Source organism: Phoca vitulina, unplaced genomic scaffold (assembly GCF_004348235.1).
Source record: "Phoca vitulina isolate PV1807 unplaced genomic scaffold, GSC_HSeal_1.0 scaffold39, whole genome shotgun sequence".
In the NCBI taxonomy this organism is placed as follows: domain Eukaryota; kingdom Metazoa; phylum Chordata; class Mammalia; order Carnivora; family Phocidae; genus Phoca; species Phoca vitulina.
The window spans coordinates 12,473,777-12,494,579 of record NW_022589742.1 but is presented as its reverse complement, the minus strand read 5'-3'; the positions used below and the strand labels follow the sequence as shown (position 1 = coordinate 12,494,579).

The following is a 20,803-nucleotide window of genomic DNA, read 5'->3' as shown; positions in this document are numbered from 1 at the left end:
AGCCAAGCTAAAGCCAAGTCAGGGATACTGGGAGATAGCCCTGAACACTGGGGTTCCTGGGACCAAGTGGGACACCGTGCTGGCCTGGACCCTCAAAGGGACAGCTCCTCCTGATAAGGATACCGAGGTTGTGAATGATTTATCACTCCTGTTGATTTATCACTCCTGTGCATTACAGGAAATTCATCCACCCAGTCGCCTCTCCTGGGTCCTCACTGTTTCCATAGAGGGCACCCCAGTAAAAGGCAGAAAAGCCAGAAATGGTCCTAAAAAGCGTACAGCTGTCTTCCAACTGCAGGCCTTATTGGCAAACTCCTCTTTCAAGGCCCCATTGAGGGAAAAGAGCACAATAATCACCCGCCATTTGTCAGACAGCCCCAAAAGCAGCAGCTACCCTCGGTCCTCTCCCCCTGCTCCCCCCCACCCCCGCATGCCCCTCCTCCACCACCCCGCCCTTTAAAAGCACCTCTTTCACCAGCCACCTGTCAAAATAAAGCAAGCGACGGATCTTTCAAAAACTAACACTGGAAAGAAGCCGTTGGACGATTTCTTTCCAGGACCTGTTGAAAGATAAAAGACGAAGCAGACAATTTAAAAGGCGAGACTGTACCCTCCCGATCACAAAGCTGCAAGCAGACAAACCGTGGAAGCCAATGACACAGGAAACGCCCTTTGGCCAGAGGCAGACATGAGGCATAGCAAAGTCATTTTCCATAAAGAAGAAGCAGCTGAATTAAGCCATTTCACAACTAATAGTCATAAAATCTCTTCATTGTAAAAAAAGTGGGAGAGGAGGGAGAATGGAGGGTTATTACGAGCTCCTCCTTTTAGAAACAATGACACTGCTTTCTAGGAAGTTCTGTTTAGATGACAAATGTTTTAGGAAGGGTTTTGTTTGGGTTTTCTTCCCCTTTGTTTTGTTGTTTAAAGTGAGACACACAGACATGTGGGACATTCTGCTCCAATCAAAGGGCAGAAGAACCACAGAATAAAGGCCCTGCCCTTCAAGCAACTAATTTGTACTCACCTTCGGGTTGAATCTCCTCCCACCAGCCAACATTTTAGCTGTTTCTGGGAATACTGCTGAACGAGGTGTTTAGGAACCAAAGTAGGTGCAGGTTCCTGGCAAGAGCTCAGAGGGTGCATCTGGGAAATGCTAGGGAAAAAGTGAAATCTTAAGAGCTGACCAACAACCTGAGTTTAAGCCTCAGATTTCCTCCCCTTGCAGACCTGGAAAGCAGCGGCCTGGCGTGCGCTGCCCTTCAGCTAGGCTTTAGGCACGAGGGGAAGCTGCATGCTCTTACACCTTCTGAAAGTTTAAAAAAAATAAACAAGAAACTCATCATAAAATTGAACTTAAGGAAGTTATGCAACAGAAGCCAAACATGGAGGAATGAAGATCATCACTGTTGTGTTCAATATAAAACCAAACACACACAAACATGAACACCTACAAACCACCAGAAATAATCTCAACGTCCATAGGGGGAGCCCAAAAGAGAGGATGGGACATTGACTTTGGGGAATATTATGCAGCCATTTGAACTGTAACTGTACAGAGCTGTGTGTAACAATGGGGGCATTTTTCATGTTACGTTAAAAAGAAGAAATCTGGGGCGCCTGGGTGGCTCAGTCATTAAGCGTCTGCCTTCGGCTCAGGTCGCGGTCCTGGGGTCCTGGGATCGAGCCCCGCATCAGGCTCCCTGCTCGGCGGGAAGCCTGCTTCTCCCTCTCCCACTCCCCCTGCTTGTGTGCCCTCTCTGGCTGTGCCTCTCTCTCTGTCAAATAAATAAATAAAATCTTCAAAAAAAAAAAAAAAAAAAAAGAAGGAATCTACCAAGCAGTATGTACTACACTTTAAACCAAGTGCAAACAAATACACATGCGTAGGGAGGGAACAGACCGCGTAGGGAGGGAACAGACCACGATATGCAAAGGATCTAGAAGTTACTCCTTGTTATTGTTGTCATACCATCTTCTCAATTGGAAAAAATTTAACCTACCATAAACCATAATCTCTGGAGGTCAAATGACACTACAATAACTCAGTGCCAGGTTCAAAGTCCCAAGAGCAGAGTTAGGGCAAGGAGAAGAAAAAATGGCCAAAGGAGCAGAGGAAGTACTGTCCACATCCCCCAAACGGCTTGAATTCCTAGATCTCAAGTGGCTTAGCCCGCGGTCACTTTTCCCCTAGTGTGCGACTCTGGTTTTCTGGTCATTCCAGGCGGCTGTGTTTGCGGTTATTGTAGGGTTATTAGCTACTTAGCAGGAGAGCTTGGACTCAGAGACCAAGAGATATGAATTCATACACAAAAAGAAAGCAGTTACCAATAAAGATAAGAAGAGTTTGATTCTTTAGACTGAAGACAATACCGTGGACCCAAAAGCCTGACCGGACTTCTCAAGTGTCGTTTCTTTGGGCTCTTATGGCAGATAGGTACAAGAAACGAATTCCCTGATGACACGGATTATTACACTGTTTACTGTTGGACCTAAGGATCTCTGCAACAAATGCTTTCTAGATTTAGCAAAAAGGAGGAAATGTCTCGCCTAAGGAGCTGTTAAGGTTTCTTTTGATCAGATAAACAGAAAATGCAGAACCAGCTTAGCGTCCTGTTTTACCTCCGCTAACTGCAAAGCCTACTGGTCAAGTGCGGATGGCTCATTCACTGTAATGATAGCCTTGCTTTTCAAGTTCTTTATTCCACCTTCCTTCCATGCGTCTTTTTCTTTTCTGTTTATATAAAATAGGTTCATCTACATAATGCATTCAAAAAAGAGCCATAGTGAGTGCTCGGTGAATGAATGCTATCTACGGTTACTAAGATAATAATTAACAACACCTATCTCCGTGATTGTAGGAATCTTGTTGAATATGGACTAAATAATTTTAAGTAGGTAGGGTTTATATTACAATTAAAAATTTAAAAACCTTGGAAGAAAATGACATGACTTCCTAAAGTGGCAGGTCCTGCAAGGTTTTTAAATATTAAGGACATACGGTTGAAGGATGGGTCACTAGTTCCTTTTAAACCTGCACCCTTGAGAGCACCTGGGTGGCTCAGTGGGTTAAGCACCTGCCTTTAGCTCGGGTCATGATCCCGGGGTCCTGGGATGGAGCCCCACGTCAGGCTCCCTGCTCAGCGGGGAGCCTGCTTCTCCCTCTGCCTCCCCCCCCACGTTCGTGTGCACTCTCTCCCTAAATTAAATAAACCTCCAAAAAAATAAAAAAATAAAAACTGCACCCTTGATGTTTAAGGACCAACAGATTTCCATTAGTAAAGCAATTCAAAGGCTGATGAAATCATGCCAGTCTCTTCTTGGTCGTTTTTGTTAAATGGGGAAAAAATGATCAATATTGACTGATTAAACAAAACAAATATGAGGAGAGAAAGAGAAGAGAGATGAGAAAGGCCCAGTCGGGGTTACAATAAATTGTTTAAAAAGGAACACGAGCACCGAGTCAAAGCCTCAGTGGACAAAATTCAATACAACTAAAAAACACACTTATGTGGAATTTGAAGAAATTTCCAACATTTTACATTTATCTGGAGTAAAATGCCTTGCTATTCCTCCTTATTTAAATTGATCAAAATTTCCCTTCATTTCAAAGAATGATAATCACAATCGAAATACTTGAAGTACATTTTAATGGTCCCTTGGAAACTGTCTGCAGTTGGGGGTTATACTTTCTTCCACAAGAGCACTACTAAATACACAACACTCTATAAATTTAAGGTTTGACATAACTCTCTGATCACACATCTAGTAACTGTTGCAAATGGTGAAAAATGCCTTTACGACCAATTTCTGTTAGGAAAAATACTTAAAACTTGAGGCAATTTCTATTTGGCGAAACGTAGGATCTAAATCTACATTTCTTAAATGTCACCCCAGGAAGACACAAAGCATTGGCATAACGCTCAAGCATACAGCACAGATTCAAAGACATTTCTGAAATTAATAACTGTGCCAAATGCAGTCATTTCCCTTTATTCTTAGTGATCAGCTTGCATTCCTCTCACATTAAAAACACATCTCAATTTTGGGGGCTGTTTTCCCTTTCTGCAAAATACGATATAAAAGCTGCTGGAACTTCAAGAAGGAAAACAAATACTCTATCCTAATAGCAGAGGTGCCACTAGTCTCTCGAGAGGGTCACTTAGTGTTTGAAAGTGACACGAGAGACTAGTGTAATTCAGCCTTCTATAAATTTGACTAATTAAAGGGAATATGGGCTGAATTATACAATATTTTACAATATCTCTACACCTATACAATATCTCTGCAAAGAAATGCACACTTGTCACTTTCAAACACTAAGTGACCCTCCCCCAGAAGTATGGGTAACTGAAGCAACTTAGAGACCTACTTTAATAAGTAGAGATACATTGATAGACCTACTTTAATAAGTAGAGATACACTGATAACTAACACAATGGTTTCAATCAAAACCAGTTGTTTCTAAGGTGTTTGGAAATACTCTCTTCCCCTCTCTAGGTGTTAAACAACCCCTAATACTTTATTTAGGCCATTCATGTGCAAACCCTTTTATTATAGACCCAGCTAAGATAAACAAGCTCAGCCTCAGCCTCCACTATCCCAGAATCTCATGGTGTGTTTACTTCATTCTTAAGCTTAGAAGCAACCGAGAAAATCTCAGGGCTCCAAAGGAAACACTAAGAGGTTATTGGTGAAAACAGTACATGTTGTGTCTACTTTAAAAATAAAAGCAGAGACAATCACTCCTCCCTAAACTTAAAGCTATGTTTAGACAGCTAAGGACTGATTCACCCTATCATGAACTCATACATCTTAGCCCATACCAGGAGTACTTCACAGCACATAGACCATTCTATCGATAACCCAAGAAACAAAATGCTTATTTTTATCCTTAATCGGGCAACTTATCCTTATAATGATAGCAAGCCATAGTATTTTAAATAGGGCACATGTCATAATCTTTATGTTTAAATTCATATTTAAAATAAGGCAACTTTATTTTTTTGACATCTTTTTTTTTAAGTAAGCTCTATGCCCAACATGGGGCTCAAACTCACAACCTGGACATCAAGAGTCACATGCTCTACTGACTGAGCCAGCCAGATGCCCCTATCCTCATTTTAAAGAATTATTTTCTCTGTCAAATAAATAAATAAAATCTTTAAAAAATAAAAATAAAAATAAATAAATAAATAGATAGATAATTATTTTCTCGGGGCGCCTGGGTGGCTCAGTCGTTAAGCGTCTGCCTTCGGCTCAGGTCGCGGTCCCAGGGTCCTGGGATCGAGCCCCACATCGGGTTCCCTGCTCCGCGGGAAGTCTGCTTCTCCCTCTCCCTCTCCCCCTGCTTGTGTTCCCTCTCTCGCTGTCTCTCTCTGTCAAATAAATAAAATCTTTAAAAAAAAACAAATTTAATTTAAAAAAATTAAAAAATAAATAAAAATTTATTTTCTCTGGGGCGCCTGGGTGGCTCAGTCGGTTAAGCGTCTGCCTTCCTCTCGGGTCATCAACCCAGGAACCTGGGATCGAGCCCCGCGTCATTGGGGAGCCTGCTTCTCCCTCTGCCTGCCACTCCCCTGGCTTGTGCGCTCTGTCAAATGAATAATATCTTTTAAAAAATAAACATTATTTTCTCCCTTTGCTGTTCAGCCTGTGTGCTTTCCATTAATTAATTAATATTAAAAATAAAAACTTTCAGGGGCACCTGGCTGGCTCAATTCGTAAAGCATGCAAACCCTCGATCATAGGATCGTGAGTTCAAGCCCTGCATTGGGCGTACAGCCTACTTGAAAAAATTTAAAAAAAATAAATTAAATAGGGCAACTTTAATCTCCATGTCCAAACAAGACTTGGCCCTTGCATATAAACATATAGCCCCAATTTACTACAGTGCAGTCAGTTCTGTATCACTGCCTTGCAGATTGCCCTTCAAAACTGGACGGGTCTGAATTAGAAGATGGCTAGAAACACTGGCTTGTCACCAGGAAACACTGAGAATACTGGGATTTCAAGACTCCTCATGGCTCTCTGGGTAAACCTGCCAGGTCAAGCCCATATACACTCCAAGCCTCAGTTCCTCCTTAGGGCTTTAAGTTTCTGAACAAACAAAAATAGGGTCCTATTTACAGTTTTAATCTAAAATTCTGAAAAATATCACAGGGCAACCGGCTGACAGTGGGTAGACCATGTGGCGCTCTTTTTTTTTTTTTTGACCATGAGCTTCTTGATCTCAGGGCTGTGAGTTCAAGCCCCACGTTGGGCATAGAGATTACTTATAAAAGAAACTTCTGAAAAATATCCATCATATTTCGATTTTAAAAACAAGTAATCTGAGAGGCGCCTGGTTGGCTCAGTCGGTTAAGCATCCGACTCTTGATCTCAGCTCAGGTCTTGATCTCAGGGTCGTGAGTTCAAGCCCCGCGTTGGGCTCCACACTGGGTGTGGAGCCTACTTAAAAAACAAATAAATAATCTGAAAACCCATCTTTCTTGAAATGGAGAAAGCCCTGTTCTCAGAGCTGAGGTGCATGGCAGGGATGCTCCTTCCTCAAATTTACTGCTGGGGCTGTATTTGCTTACAATCCTATCTCCCTGGACACTTGCTTCCCAAGCCAGCTCCTTCCTCCCCACTGGGCAACCTCTGCATACTTGGTCACCATTAATACAGGCTTGGGGAGGGCGCATCTGGTCCATACTTTGCCAAACCAGAGTTCTGTAACAATCACTGCTGGACCAGAGGGCTTCATTTGGAGCCACTCATTCAAAAAAACCTATTATTTCTTCAGTCTCTGTGGGCATAAAAGTGGACGCCAAACTTTCCCCCAGAAACCTGAAGGCTTTAGTACTCCCATTACTGGGTGGTTCCTCTGCAGACCACTCCGAAAACAGAAAAAAAGGACGTAAGAGTTCCCTTTGCATTTTGGGGTGCCCATGTAATCCCAATCCCTAAAATGATGGCTGAGATTTATTACCAGAGAAGAGTGCTCCATGTAAGCCTCACTAAATTAGACCGTCTCCCCTGCACTGCTCCACCAAGTACTCCAGAATTCTCCTCGGGACCCAATGACAGAAACAAGACCCTGGCCATATCTAGCAGGGCCCTCGTGACGGTGTCCAAAAGCACTACTCCTGGGAGATGAGAAGAGCCCTACAGGGATAAATGCTGAAGAAAACTATGCTTCACCCTGATCATCATTCCCAAGACCAAGGGCTTCTCCTTGGAAATAGTTATCACAACTGTAATTGCAAAGAATAAAGCAGAGAGGGAGAGGGACAAAGCGTGTTGGGGGGGGGGGGTTCAACTTTACACAGAGGTCAGGAAAGGCTTCTCAGTTGAGGGAATAGGTAAGCAAAGCCCCAAAACATTTGAGGGAGTGAGCCATGCTGCTATCTGGGAGCAGTGTTCTAGGTGCCGAGGATAAGGGCAAAGGAACAGAGAGACGAGCATGTTGGGGGGGGGACTGGGGGGAGTTGGGGGGAATGACAGAAGAGAAGAGAGTGTGGGCTGGCATGGGAGGGGGCCATGGGCAGACCCCATAAGGCCTCATAAGCTTTGGCTGTCACTCCGGATGGCAAGGGGAGCCCCTGGAGGGTTCTGAGCAGAGAAATGACATGGTCTGAATCAGGGTTCACAGAAAAGGATAGCACTGGCTGATGTGCTGAGACAGACTGGGCAGGGGAAGAGGGGATGGGAAAGGAGGCCAGGACAGTAGGCGCCCAGGCGGTAAGAGAAGGACAGGTTCTGGATACATCCTGAAAGCAGTGCCCAAACGTAGAGCTTATGGAAGAGCGTTTCCACAGAAGCCACTTTCCACCCCGTCTCCTGACTCTGTTCAGATCACAGGAACACAGTCCCTTATTTTGGAAGGCTGTGACTTCCTCATTTGCCCTCCAACTGGAGAGATACAAGGCCATCTTCTAAGATTGCCACACTGCTTAATGATCAATCAGCAGAGCCTTCTTCCAAGAGTGCCTAGGCCCATCGGACCTGAAGGGGCAGGAAAAAGAAAAAATTAGTTCCAAACTGGGGGAAAAAACGAGGCAGAACAGTAACCAAGCAGCCAACCGGGGGCCTTCGGTTCAAATTCAGTCTAAAGCGAGCCCCCTGCACTCCTCTCCTTAAAAAAAAAAAAAAAAAAGAAAAAATTCTTCCCATCAACACAAAACACCATTCCTCCTCAGAGCCTCCAACATCCTAGGCCAGGGAGTGATTTTGCAGCATGGTTTCCCAAAGCACAACCCAAAGTTGTCTTGTTTTGCAATTTAGAATCTTAGCATGGGGAAATATTCTATAATTAAGGCAATTTTAACAATAGCAGATAATAATTTGACTATAAATTGTAAGGAATGTAATGACTGCTTATTCTGGCACCAAAGAAGCAGGACTTTCTGTGAAGTGACTGCCAAGAAAAATGATACTCCCACTCAGACTGGACCATTGCAAGTAGTAACTGTTACCCACACGCTTTACACTGCAGTCTGCAAGGACTTGGTGCTTTGTTTTCGTCTCTAACCAAACACCAGGCTGAAAACGCAAATGGAGACAAACTCTGTGGTAGGATAGAAACAATAACTGGAGAGTAAAAAAAAAAAAAAGTCCTGTGGCTTAGGGCTCGCTGGGATGCCCACGTCAAGGCTTTGGAGAATGAAGGAAAGTTCTGAAGTCCAAAAGCCACCACTTTCCAGTCTAGCCCAGAAGCCCCACACAGAAGAATGAAGCCAGGCTTAAAGAGGCTTGCGAAAGCCAACGGACAGAGTGGCTGGGAGAAGAAAGGACTAGAATGAAAAGGATGGCTGGGATGAAGTGAGGCCAGGTGACCTTGAGGTAGACGAGACAAAAACACCAAGCCGGCCCGGGACCTGCCCCCAGCTTCATTCTGGCTGGAAGCGAGGAACAGGAGCAAAACCAGCCTCCCTTTTCTAAAAGCACATTTGCAGGTACAGCGGAGTTCCTCTTAACGTCTGGAACAGACAGCACAAGAAGCAACCATTTGTCCACCAGGATTAAAGCAAACCACATGAAGTACTCCGCTCCCACCTCCAAGCAAGAAGTAATGCTCCGTTGTAGGTTTGAAAAGAGGATTCTGCCTTTTGCCCTATCTTATTTAGGCGTCGAGAACTGAATGCAGAAATTTTCAAACAAATAGCTTCACATGAGTTCACTGAAAAGGGACAAATAGAAATATTCAAAATACACAAGAGTCAAAAAGCACGCTCAAACTTATCTTCGAACCACCAACATGGCTCGAACACCTGCAGTGCGACAGAAACTGGAGATATGTGGCCTCAGATCAGGCACGATGGGGCAAAGAAGGGCTTCTTTTTTTTAAGGTTCAAATAAGGCACATGGTCAAAGACAAGGACTATGCAATGTGTGTACTCCTTAACTTCTAATGCTTCTTTAATTATCATTATCCATTTACTGAGCTTGGTAAATGTTTAAGAGGGAAATCAATATTCAAATATTTAAACCTGTCCCCTCTAACCAAAACCCAGCTCTTGCCTCTTGTGACTTCAGGTCAGAATGCCTGTGTCCCAAGCAGAGCATGGCAGGCAGTAACATTATTAAGGAACCAAATGGAACTCGGATGTCCCAGAGGACTTAGAAGAGAAGGTGTGCAGGAGCGAGATCACCAACCAAAAGCTCTGAAGTGAATAAGCCACTGAATTAATAATATACAGCCTTTAGTTGTTGTTTTTTTTTTTTTTTTTAAGAAAAGGACAAAGTGACACACAGAATTTGACTCCTTATCGATCCAGCACTGGTAAACGAGGTGCCCTGCCCTAAGGGTGAATGTGTAAGTGAACTGAACCTTCCTCCCTTTCAAAAGCAAGTTTGGATTTCAAACAGGTCTACTCTTTCTAAAGTCTACGCTCTATCTATTTAATGATACCAAACACTATTATTTAATACTGCCCTGAAACATTCTAGTGCCCTCAGGGGTTAGGGAGCTGCCTCTGAGCATTCGCCCCATCCTAGAGGGGCTCAAGGAACTGAAAGGTGCTGCCAAGATCAGCAAGTCCTGGGTCCACCGGCTCAGCTCCTGGCCACCCTCACCCCCACCCTGTTTCACTCTCACTTTTCCCAGATGTCAAGTCTTGCCTGCCTCTAAAACCATCCCCCCCGGGACCCCTCCATTCCCCAACCAGCACTACTGGCCACTTCTCATCGGCCAGGGACTGGGAAGCCGGATAACCGTTCTATCTTCTTACCGCCCACCGGATTTGAACACAAGCACCTCAAAAGCTTGACTCATTTTAAACCTCTTTGAATCCCGAGCACCTAGCATTTTGCTCTTGATAGAAGAGCTATTCAGTCATTGATTGCTGATGATAAATTCCCAAAGGCCTTGTCTCCAAGTAGAATGCACGGGCTTTATGACAGCTGTTTCCATCATGCAGCTTTTCTGCTTACTTCCACATTCCCAGCTGTGTTCTGGAGGGCTGTGCCGGCCAGAAGCCTAGGGATTTACTGTACTTCTATTTCTTGATAAGATACTTGAAGAGAATAAACACATGGCAAAGAGGACATTAAAGTAAGGGATAAAGAGATCTTTTTTATTTTACCAATAAGGAGAAAGGGAAGAAATATCACCTAGCACACTGACACTTAATAAAGGACAAGCAAGACTGGATTCCTTTCTAATTCTCTCCAAAGTACTCTCAATGGCCTGGGCTTGCTTCTCTACCCGCAGCAAAGCACCACAGGCTACAGGTCACTTGCACCTTGATGAAAAAATATTTTTCTCCAAGTTCAGCAGACCCTCCTCTTAAATCCAAGTTAGCCAAAATTACAATGAGCATGCACTGCATGCAAATTAAAGCTCTCCTCTAAGACAATACTTTCTGAGGAATTTCATCGGAAAATTTTGAATCATAGAATCTCAGAGATGGAAGGGACTGGGACATAATCTAGGGCAGTGGTTCTCAACCATGGCTGCTCACTGGGACCAGTGGGGAGCTTTTAAAAATCATCATGACCGGTATGCCTGGGTGGCTCAGTCGTTAAGCATCTGCCTTGGGCTCAGGTCATGATCCCAGGGTCCTGGGATCGAGCCCCGCATGGGGCTCCCTGCTCCGCGGGAAGCCTGCTTCTCCCTCTGCCTGCCGCAGCCCCTGCTTGAGCTCTCTCTCTTTCGGACAAATAAATAAATGAAATCTTTAAAAAAAATGATCATGACCTAGCCCCACTGCCAGAAAGTGTGATTTAATTGGTCTGGGGCGGTGCCCAGGCGTTAGATTTTAAAAGCTCTCCAGGTGATTCTAAGGTGTAGCCAGAGTCAACAATCCCTGATCTAATACAGCATTCTAACACCCCTGCTCCCATTTTTCAGACAAAGGAGAAAGAACTCGAGCAAAGGTAGGAGACAACGAATCAGTCAGGGCTAAGCTAGACTGCCCCTTCCAGGAAACCACGTCCTCTCCATGTAAAAACTACTCCATCCAGGGGCGCCTGGGTGGCTCAGTTGTTAAGCGTCTGCCTTCAGCTCAGGTCATGATCCCAGGGTCCTGGGATGGAGCCCCGCATCGGGCTCCCTGCTCAGCGGGAAGCCTGCTTCTCCCTCTCCCACTCCCCCTGCTTGTGTTCCCTCTCTCACTGTGTCTCTGTCAAATAAATAAATAAAATCTTTAAAAACAAAAACAAAAACTACTCCATCAAGGACAGTGGGGTTTCTCCCATTTTCTCTCCTCAGTAAACCAACATCCCCCACCTACCCCAAAGGAAATGCATTTTCTGAATATTCTTTGCCTTGGAATCCCATTGCATAATTCGCGAAAACCTATATGGCTGCCTGTTTCCCTGCATCCACTTCTCTTCTCTCCAAGAACTCAAGAGAGGTTCGTCAGGCATGGTTTTCCCTTAAAGAAGCCATCCTGCTTTTCCTCCTGGACTCACTTAGCCCACCCTTCTCCCCATTATCCTCACATGGGCCTTCTTTCAAATCACTTGCAAGGTGCACCTCCAATTCCTTCGGCTCGCTCGCTTTCTAGTCTGTACCTGCCCTGCTGTCCCTCGTGGCCTTCCCCCTCTCCTCCTGGCCGAAGCTCTTTCCATTTTGTGAAAGATTCCTTTTCCCCTGAAGCAGCAGCCTCTTTTACTCTACCAGTTAGTCATGCCGGCTTCTTTTTTTCTTCCCCCAAGCAGCTGGTCTTTTTGATGTCTGGCACACATTTATCTGGGCTTCCAATAAGATGTTTTTACATAGTTTCCAGGCTTCCTGGAGGTTATTGACTTTTTTGGGGGGGGGGTAACTCTTCCATTCAATTTTTTTCCTAATTTCTAACATTTGTTAGAGTTTCTTTTTCAAAAGTTGAATACCTGGCTGATGGATCGCTTTGATTTTTCTCTCCCACCAGATTGCTGAATTAAATGCATCAGAACTTAAATATAACATTTCAAATTACCTCCAGGATGGAATCGCTTCATGAATTTTCTGCACTTTCATGTTCTCTGTAGTAAGCAACAGATGCTTCGCCAAGTGGAATTGAAAATGCTAGTTCTTACCTGTGCGTGCTTTAGTGGGTCTGCTTATATAAAATATTCTGATATCCTTAAGCCTGTGTTCTTCTGCTTGGTAAAGACAACAAACTTCAGGTTTTATTTTGTAAAAGGTGACCAATGTGCATCGAACAGCTCCACATGCCAAATCTGATGTGCTAAATTACTCCTCTGAATTTGCTCCAAATTACCTAACACGGAAGTCTCAGTTATCTATTCCTTAAAGAAGTAAATCTCAGAGCGAGAAGAAAAACAATTCTGAATCTTGCTGAAAAATTCCTATGGCACTTGGTTATTAATGAAGTGGTTAAGACGAGTACTCCACCGCCCCCCAAAAATGGAATAAAAACATTTATTATATGCTATATCGATGTATCACGGAGATTTACTCTAAATTTATTTCACTTCAGAATGCTTAGCTCCAAAGGATTCCCAGGAGTGCATGAGACCATGGGATGACAATCTATCATCAAGGCAGCATAAACCCCATTATGGCACTGGGATCCTGGCAGAGAATGCGAAAGAATTGTCTATGTCATCCCCCAGCCCCCACCCCGCGCACATTTACCGAAGATTGCCTTGAGCTATCGCACTTAGTACTCAAAACACCAGGAGCTGGACCTCTGTCCTCGAGTTGCTCACAGTTGAGAAGGCACATAGGTGCCTGCACGCACAATTAACTATAACACGAGACAGTTATGTGCAAAGACCATCGATCTGATTCAAGCAAAGAATGAGGAGGAAGAGGGCACATAACTCTGGGAAGTTCAGAGGTGACTTAATGAAAGTATCATTGGTGATACCTGAAGCCACTGAAGCTCGAAGCAGAGCCAAGGAAGGACTCCGTTCGAAGCACGGCATGAAGGAAAGGAAGCTGGGCCGGTCAGCATGGAATGAGAGGCTAACAAGCCAAGAGGAAGGCAGACCAGTTAAGAACTGCATACTTCTGTTGAGTCACTATATTGTGTACATGAAACGAACAGAACACTGCACGTTCGCTCTACTGGAATTAAAATAAAAATTTTTTAAAGAGAACTGCATACTTAAAACAGCCTCCTGACAGCCCTCACTGACCCTTAACTCCCAGGGACACCGGCTCTCTTCCTAAAACAGTTTGACTAATGACACTCCCCTCCTCAGAAACCATCACCAGCTCCCCAGGGCCCAAGAAATACAATTTATATTCCTTCTACTGGTAACACTAGGTTGTCTGTGTCTGGGTATTAACACCTTGCCTGCAAAGGACAGGACTGGATCCTCTCTCTACCACACCATCAGAACAGGGCTGGGATGGTCTTTTGCTGGTTGATGGTCCTCTCGTAGCTTCTATTTCTAAAGCCAGCCGTCCATGGGTGTTGGGAAGGTACTCTGTCTTACGACCTGTACAACAATGCATAGACTGTTCTTCTGGGTCAAGGAAGACCTGGGTTCTGGTCCCACTTCTACCATTCACTAGCTGTGAGCCTGTGAATCTACTTCCAAATCCCTTTGAATCTCAGTTTCCTTGTCTCATAAAATGGGGAAGATGATGAAGATAATAATACTTCTGACTTCGTGTGGTTGTTGTGGATTTTAACTGAGAGAATATGTAAAGCCCTTAGCTCAGGACCAGGTCCAGAGAAAGCAACCAATAGCTACAAACTCTTTCCCTGAGGCCAAAATGTTTGGACAAATTTGTTGTGAACATATGCGGGAACAATGTCAGTGCTAAAACAGTTAATGTTACTGGGGAGCCAGAGACTCCCTTCCAACTGATTTAGATTAACACTGATGTTGTTTCCCTTGTCGAGACAACAAGAAACTTCCTTTTCATTCCTCAGTCTAGTCTCCAGCTAATCCTGAAATTGCATGCAACCCAATGTGAGTCAAATAAAAAAGGAAAATAGTAATTATGCTGAATCAAACATTTTATATTTGTATGTTCTAACTGGAGATTGAGCTGCATAAGCCAGAACTTTTATTAAGTTCTTTTTTGAGCATGTCCAGGAAGTAGTTCCAATACTACTTGGGACAATCTCTATACTGACAGGCCCTGTGGCTCAATCAGACCCTCTTTCTTATACAAAACCCAAGGAGCCAAACTGAGGATTCCAACAGAATACAAGATCACAAGTTCTCTGCAAAATCCAACCCACCTACTTAGAGTGGGAAAGAGGAAATGTAAATCTTGAGGACATATGCTGTGTCTTACATACAATAATCAACTCAGTATCAGAAAGGATGCCTACCTCTCCAACACACACATACTTTTTGCCACGTAATCCTAACATAGCTCGTCATTCCCAGAATCCTTTGAAGCATACATATGTGCATATGTGTGTATGTGTGCCTGCAAGTGCATTGCTCATGAACATGAATGGGAACAGGGAAAAAAAAAAAAAAAACCACTCCAAAAATCACAACTATGACGAAGTTCTCCTTGGTATCCTTCAATGTCCCTACGAAAGAGACCTATGGCAGGCTTAAGAACATCCCTAACCAACTGCCTCACTCTTAAAGACAATTTCAGCAAAAGTTAGATTAGTAATAAACTCCCAATGGTTGAGGCTCCTGGCTGGCTTAGTCAGTAGAGCACGCGACTCTTGATCTCAGGGTCATGAGTTCAAGCCCCATGTTGGATGTAGAGATTACTTAAAAAACTTTTTAAAAAATCAAAAATAAAATTAAATGCCAATTGTTGCATCTCTCTAACCCTGTCTTTATGGAACGGAGGCACAATGAAAATGGTTAGATTTTCAAATTTCCTTAAATTGGGGCGCCTGGGTGGCTGAGTCGTTAAGCGTCTGCCTTCGGCTCACGTCATGATCCCAGGGTCCTGGGATTGAGTCCCTGCTCCGCGGGGAGCCTGCTTCTCCCTCTCCCACTCCCCCTGCTTGTGTTCCCTCTCTCGCTGTGTCACTCTCTGGCAAATAAATAAATAAAACCTTTAAAAACAAAAAATAAAAAAATAAATTTCCTTAAATTTACTAGTGAACTAGCATTACCGAGTTGATAATCTGGTCCCAAATCCCTTCTCCTTTGGAACCCTGTGGGCGCTCCTCCCTCCTCATCTGTACCACTGGGACGGTACTTCTCCCGTCCCACGTCGCATTCGGATTCCGTGTGCGCATGGCTTGTCTCCCTACTACCTGGGAAAGGTCCTGGCGGCAGAGGCCCCTCCAAACCTTCTTGCTGCCTCCACGATGCCCAGCACCGAATCCTGCACATAGTAGGTGCTCCAAAAAGATATGCCCGTTGAAAGCTGAACAAAAACCTTATCCTTGGTGGTAAAGATCCCTTTTGATCTACCCATTATTTGGTAAGTTCGGCGGTCAAGCAGATAGGCAATGGGGGACCTCGCCTGGGTCCCGAAGCCCTGTCAGCAAGATGTACTCCCTGACACCCTTGAGAGCACATCAAATTATCTTAATTATGATCTAAAAAGACTAAGCCTCCTTAAGAACACGGTATTCTTAAAGCCTGTTCAAAACTCTAGAAGGCAAGTACAAGGCCGTCGGGGAATAAAACCTTAAACTTGGGCTAAGCCTGGCTCTAGGCACCCAGGCGTTTTGACCCTTTGCCTGGCAAATAATCCTGGACTTTTTGCATATAAAAAATAAAATAAAATAGATCATCATCCCCCACCACCAGCACCACACACACACACACACACCCCTGGCCAGGGAAAGTGCCTGGCAATTCATTCAGACATGGCCTGTATACAAGTCACTATATGGACTATGCTCCCCCAAATGACCACAATTATCTGAGTGCAGCCCAGGGAAGACAAGGCTAATGTATGCATCTGGACAGGCCAGGGTGATGGTAAAGATTACCCCGTTTCTATACTGGCCGTCTAAAGGTATTTACTTGGGTCTGTCTGTGTTGTGACAGTGTCCTAGACTCAAATGAATGCCTCTAACACTCCACATTTTTGAGCCATTCAGTCATGCATTTTTGTTATTGTTGAAAGTGGTGCGAAATTGCACTGCATGAGCTAAAGTCCTTGGTGGTCTTCCAAGGATTCCAGCTAAAAAGGCACTTCCTTTGTTCCTCAGGAGAATGCAGTCCAGTAGGTCATTCAAAAGGGGAAATAAAAGCAGCAGCTCTGGGAGGGAAACGAAGGACAAGACAAAAAGAATAAAATGTTTTGGGTGTGAGCACATTAGCTTCCATTTCCTGCTGCTGGTCACTAATAACTCTCCTATCTTTGGGGGGGGGAAATATCCAGAGAGACATATATGCAAAAAATATCGCTCAGGTGTTGGCTGGTGACCAGGGCAGTCAAAGGCAACACCTAGCGCAGTCCTTGAGCACCCTTCAAACTTCCTTTCTCCTGAGATGCTGCCTGGGGAAGAGTTCCTGCCATGAGGAGCCTGCACAGAGCCAAGCTGGAGAAAGTGGGGAGGGCAACTTCACACCGCACTCCTCCCCGAATGCCGCTGGTCCCTCTCAAAGGCACATAATGTTTGCAGGAGCAGAAGATGAAAACTTGTCACCTTCCCATTAAGCGCATCGCCGCATCTATGCCTTCAAAATGTGGGAATGACAACTGTAACCTTCACGCCAATCATCTCTGCTGGGCCCAGGCCCAAACCGTGCAGGGCACAAAGACCCCAGGGTCTGACCTGTGGAGCCCCCAAGCTTCAGTGGCTGCCGGTTCACTTCACTTTTTCTGGCGGGGCGGGAGGGAGAGGGGAAAGAAAGAGGGCTTTTCAGGGCTCCACAACCAATAAAATCGTGCCGCTGTGAGGACATACTCGAGTTCCCAAAAAGACAGGCAGCTCAAGGGCAAACAGTCTCTAATCAGTAGTGTGCCGAGTTACTTGATAACTGCCAAGGTGCAGTGGGCTCCCCGGCTGCTCCAGCAATTTCTTGAGTTCTATTTCTAGACGGATGCCGAATACACTGGGAAAGTGCCCAGCGACTTCCCTCAATTACCTTTGTAATTTATATGTAATTGATGACTGCACTTAATCTCCAAGGTTATTAATAGCCCTTCCAAAAAATGACCCCCGCGTCTTCCTAAGCCTCTGGAAGCGCCTGGTTAAAATTACAGTATTTCCTTTGCTGGCTGCCGGCCCCCTGCCCGCCCCACCCGGGTGACCAGCCCCGCGAGGCAAAGGCGCGCTCGCCTCACTTCCATGAAAGGTTCGGAATGGAGGCTTGGCCCCCGGGGGCTCGAACCGCTCTCTCTCCTCCGTTAGGTTACGCTGGCCGGCAGCCAGCTAGAGCCGTGGTTCTTTCCGAACCCTCAGGGCGAACGGGCTACCTGCGCCGCCGCTGGCCCCAGCGCGGCCCGCGGGGCTGCGCGCAACAGTTGCCCTCGGCGAATGAGAGACAGCGAGCCGGAGGGGACCGGCCACCGCCGCCGCCGGCCTCCCGAGGAAGGGCGAAGGGCGCCCGCCGAAAAGCCGCCTCCCCAGCGCCCCAAGAAGGGCTCTCACCAACACCCCACGCACCCCCCAGCGCCAAAATCCGGTGAACTTTTTCACAGGCTAAGGCTTCTCCATTTGCATAACCATCTCCAAACTGCGATTCAGGTTTCCTGTAGTCAGTCCTTTGAAAGGTTTGTAATTGAATGTGCAATTAACCCTGAAAATGAGGTGAGAAAAAAGAAAGCGGGGGGTGGGGGGTTGGGGGGGGTGGAAGTACCCTTCCCGTCCAGCACCTTCCGGAAAGCAGGAGAGTTCCCAAAAGTCAGGGTTTGGAGGGGTTGGAGAGTCGTTTGCTTTTTAAGGGCGACTTCTAAAGCCGCTGTAGCTACTGAAACTCCTAATCCGCGTCAGCGGTGGAAGAGAGGCGGGGAGAGGGTTTTTAAAGAACATCAATGAAACCTCCATTCGAGTTCCACGTTTGGCGTCCCCGGGAAGCCGGCAAGCTGTAGGCTGCCCCCCCCCCCGCACACACGCGCGCGCACACACACACACACACACACCCCACCGGCGACCCTCACAACCTCCCGGCCTCTCGTCACCCACACAACAAAGCGGGGAGCCCAGTAAGGAGTTCAACCCGGAACAGGCGAGGGAGCCGGTGACACGCACTTTGCGGGCCAGAGTCCTCGGGGCTCCCCGGGACCGGGAAGACGCGGCGGGGCGGGAGCAGACGCGCGGTGGCACCCGGCCCGTCGGCGGCGCCCCTCCACTCGCAGTCCTGGGGGGGCCGCGCTGCGCCGGGGCTCGCTCTCGCGCTCTCTCCCGCCTGCCCATGGCTCTCCCCCTGCCCCGGGCTACCTGCGGCCGCGCGGGGGGACTCCGCGGCCCCTTCCCCGGGGTGCCTGCCTCCGCGCACGCCTCCCGGGGGCCCCCCCACCTACCGTTGATCTCGTGCGTGGGGGCATCGTTCTTGTTGAAGCCTTTGGACACGTAGAGCCGTCGCACTTCCGAGCAACTTTTCGACTTGGGCTCGGCAGCCAGCAGCGCGGCGCAGAGCACGGCCAGGGTGCAGAGAAGCGCGGGCAAGCCGAACCGGGCCATGGTGCGGGCCGGGGCCGACGCGCTCCCACCTCTGGGACCGGGGGAGAGTGGCGGGCGCGGGCCGAGGGGCGCGGGGCCGGGGGCTCGCGAGCGGAGCGGAGCGAGAGGGCGAGGGAGCTGGGGTAGGAGTTGGGAGACCAGCGCGAGGAGGAGACGCGGGGCGAAAAGTGGAGCTGGGCCTCGCGCGTCAGGCAACGGTCCCCGGTGCCAGGCGCCCAGCCGGGGGAGGAGGAGGAGGAGGGCGTGGAAGCGGTGCGCGGCCCACGGGAGCGGAGGCACGGGCCGGTGGGCTCCGGGCTGCGCGGGGCGGCGGACGGGGCGCGCCGGCCGGCAGCGGGACAGGGGCGCGGGGAAGGTGGCAGGCGCCGCCGGGGCCGCGGAGGGCGTGGGCGGCGGCGGGCGCTCGCTGCGCGCTGCTCGGGCTGCCCGGCGCCGGTCCGCTCTCGTGGCTCGGCTCGGCTCGGCTCACTCTGCCCTCGGCCGCGCGGCTGTGCCCTCCTCAGCTCCGCCGCTGATTGACTGGCCGGCGTGCGCGGCGACGCTCGGCAAACTTGGCCCAGCGGGCGGCACTCAGGGAGAGGGGGCGGGCGGCGGGCGGCGGGCGGGGGGGGGGGGGGCCAGAGACGGGCGGGAGCACGCAGGGCCGGGACGGGAGAAAACCTGGAAGCGGGCTGGGATCCGGAGCGGCCAAATCCACTTCCTAGGGGGCCGCACCGGGCGCGCGGCGCTCCCTCGCGCGACACGCCCCGCGGGGCTCCTCCCTCCTCCCCTCCTCCCCTCCCCCGGGGAGGCGGGAGATGCCCGCCGCCCCCCACCCAGAAGAGGGAGGGCTAACTTCTCCGGGGCGAAGGGCCCAAGTCGTGGGGGACCACGCGCCTGGGCACTTGTCCCGAAGCCCACGTCCGAGCCACAGGCCTTCTGCACGCGGCCACCTGACTCGCTGACCGTGGGCCAAAGCCGGGCGGAGCCCTCCCGCCTCGATACCTGCCCTCCCGGCCGCCCCGCAGCCCGGAGGATACCCCTAACCGCCTGGCTCCTGCGCCAGGAGGAGAGGGCGCTGACATGACTCGCACTGTTTCGCTGCAGGCACCAGGGCACCTCGGAGTCCCAGCTGGCCCTAGACCCTCACCTGGCCCTCTCTGCCCTGCTTCGCATCCAACGGTGCTCCATGAGCACCGACTTGTTCGGAACCCCGGCAGGCATTCTCCTCCCCCGCCTTCCCCCAGCCACGCCCGGTTCTGCTACAAGTCTAACCAAACCCTGAAGTGAGAGAGCCCTCCCCCACCACCCCAAGAGCGAGGCGATGGGACAGTCAGGGATGACCTCGGAGACTTTGGAAACCTGGCCCTAATCCTCCTCGTGAATGTGGGGAAACTGAGGCCCAGAGAAGGGGAGCGACTTGCTAACAGTATTAGGCTGAGATGTGGGTCCAGAACCCTGGGCTACACTCCCAGGTCACCTGGAGTAAAGGTAGCCCAAGACCCCCAATCCCCTTTTGCCGTCAAGCCTCTTGAGGGAGACACACCTCTCTAGGACCCAGTCTCCACTTAGCCACCAGAAAACTGGAAATGGGCGAGTCTTCCCACCTTCCCAGCTTTGTCAGATTCCATTAATGAGTGTTTTTGAAGCTCCCAGGGCTCCTTTAATGAAGGGAACCGTGCAGATTGGGAACTTGTCATTACCCTTGTTATTGTTACAATCTGCTTTAAGAGGTTAGGGTGAGCAGTGCCTCAGACACCTCGGGATGTGCTGGGAACTGGGCAGATAAAAGGGGCTGGAACTTATTATTTGGCTAGACTCTCAATTCCCATAAAATTACATAGGATGAAGATATGAACCATCAT

The 20,803-nt window shown here is 48.1% G+C and overlaps 1 protein-coding gene across 1 annotated transcript in view; it reads right to left on the bottom strand.

Annotated features, from left to right (window-relative positions):
• GPC4 (glypican 4) overlaps positions 1-19,179 on the bottom strand; it is a 104,645-nt gene extending 85,466 nt beyond the window's left edge. The window contains exon 1 of the mRNA XM_032428274.1: positions 18,800-19,179. Coding sequence (XP_032284165.1) covers positions 18,800-18,959 — 160 coding nt within the window. The 5' untranslated portion in view covers positions 18,960-19,179. The remainder of the gene's footprint in view (positions 1-18,799) is intronic.
• Positions 19,180-20,803: the final 1,624 nt, after the last annotated feature.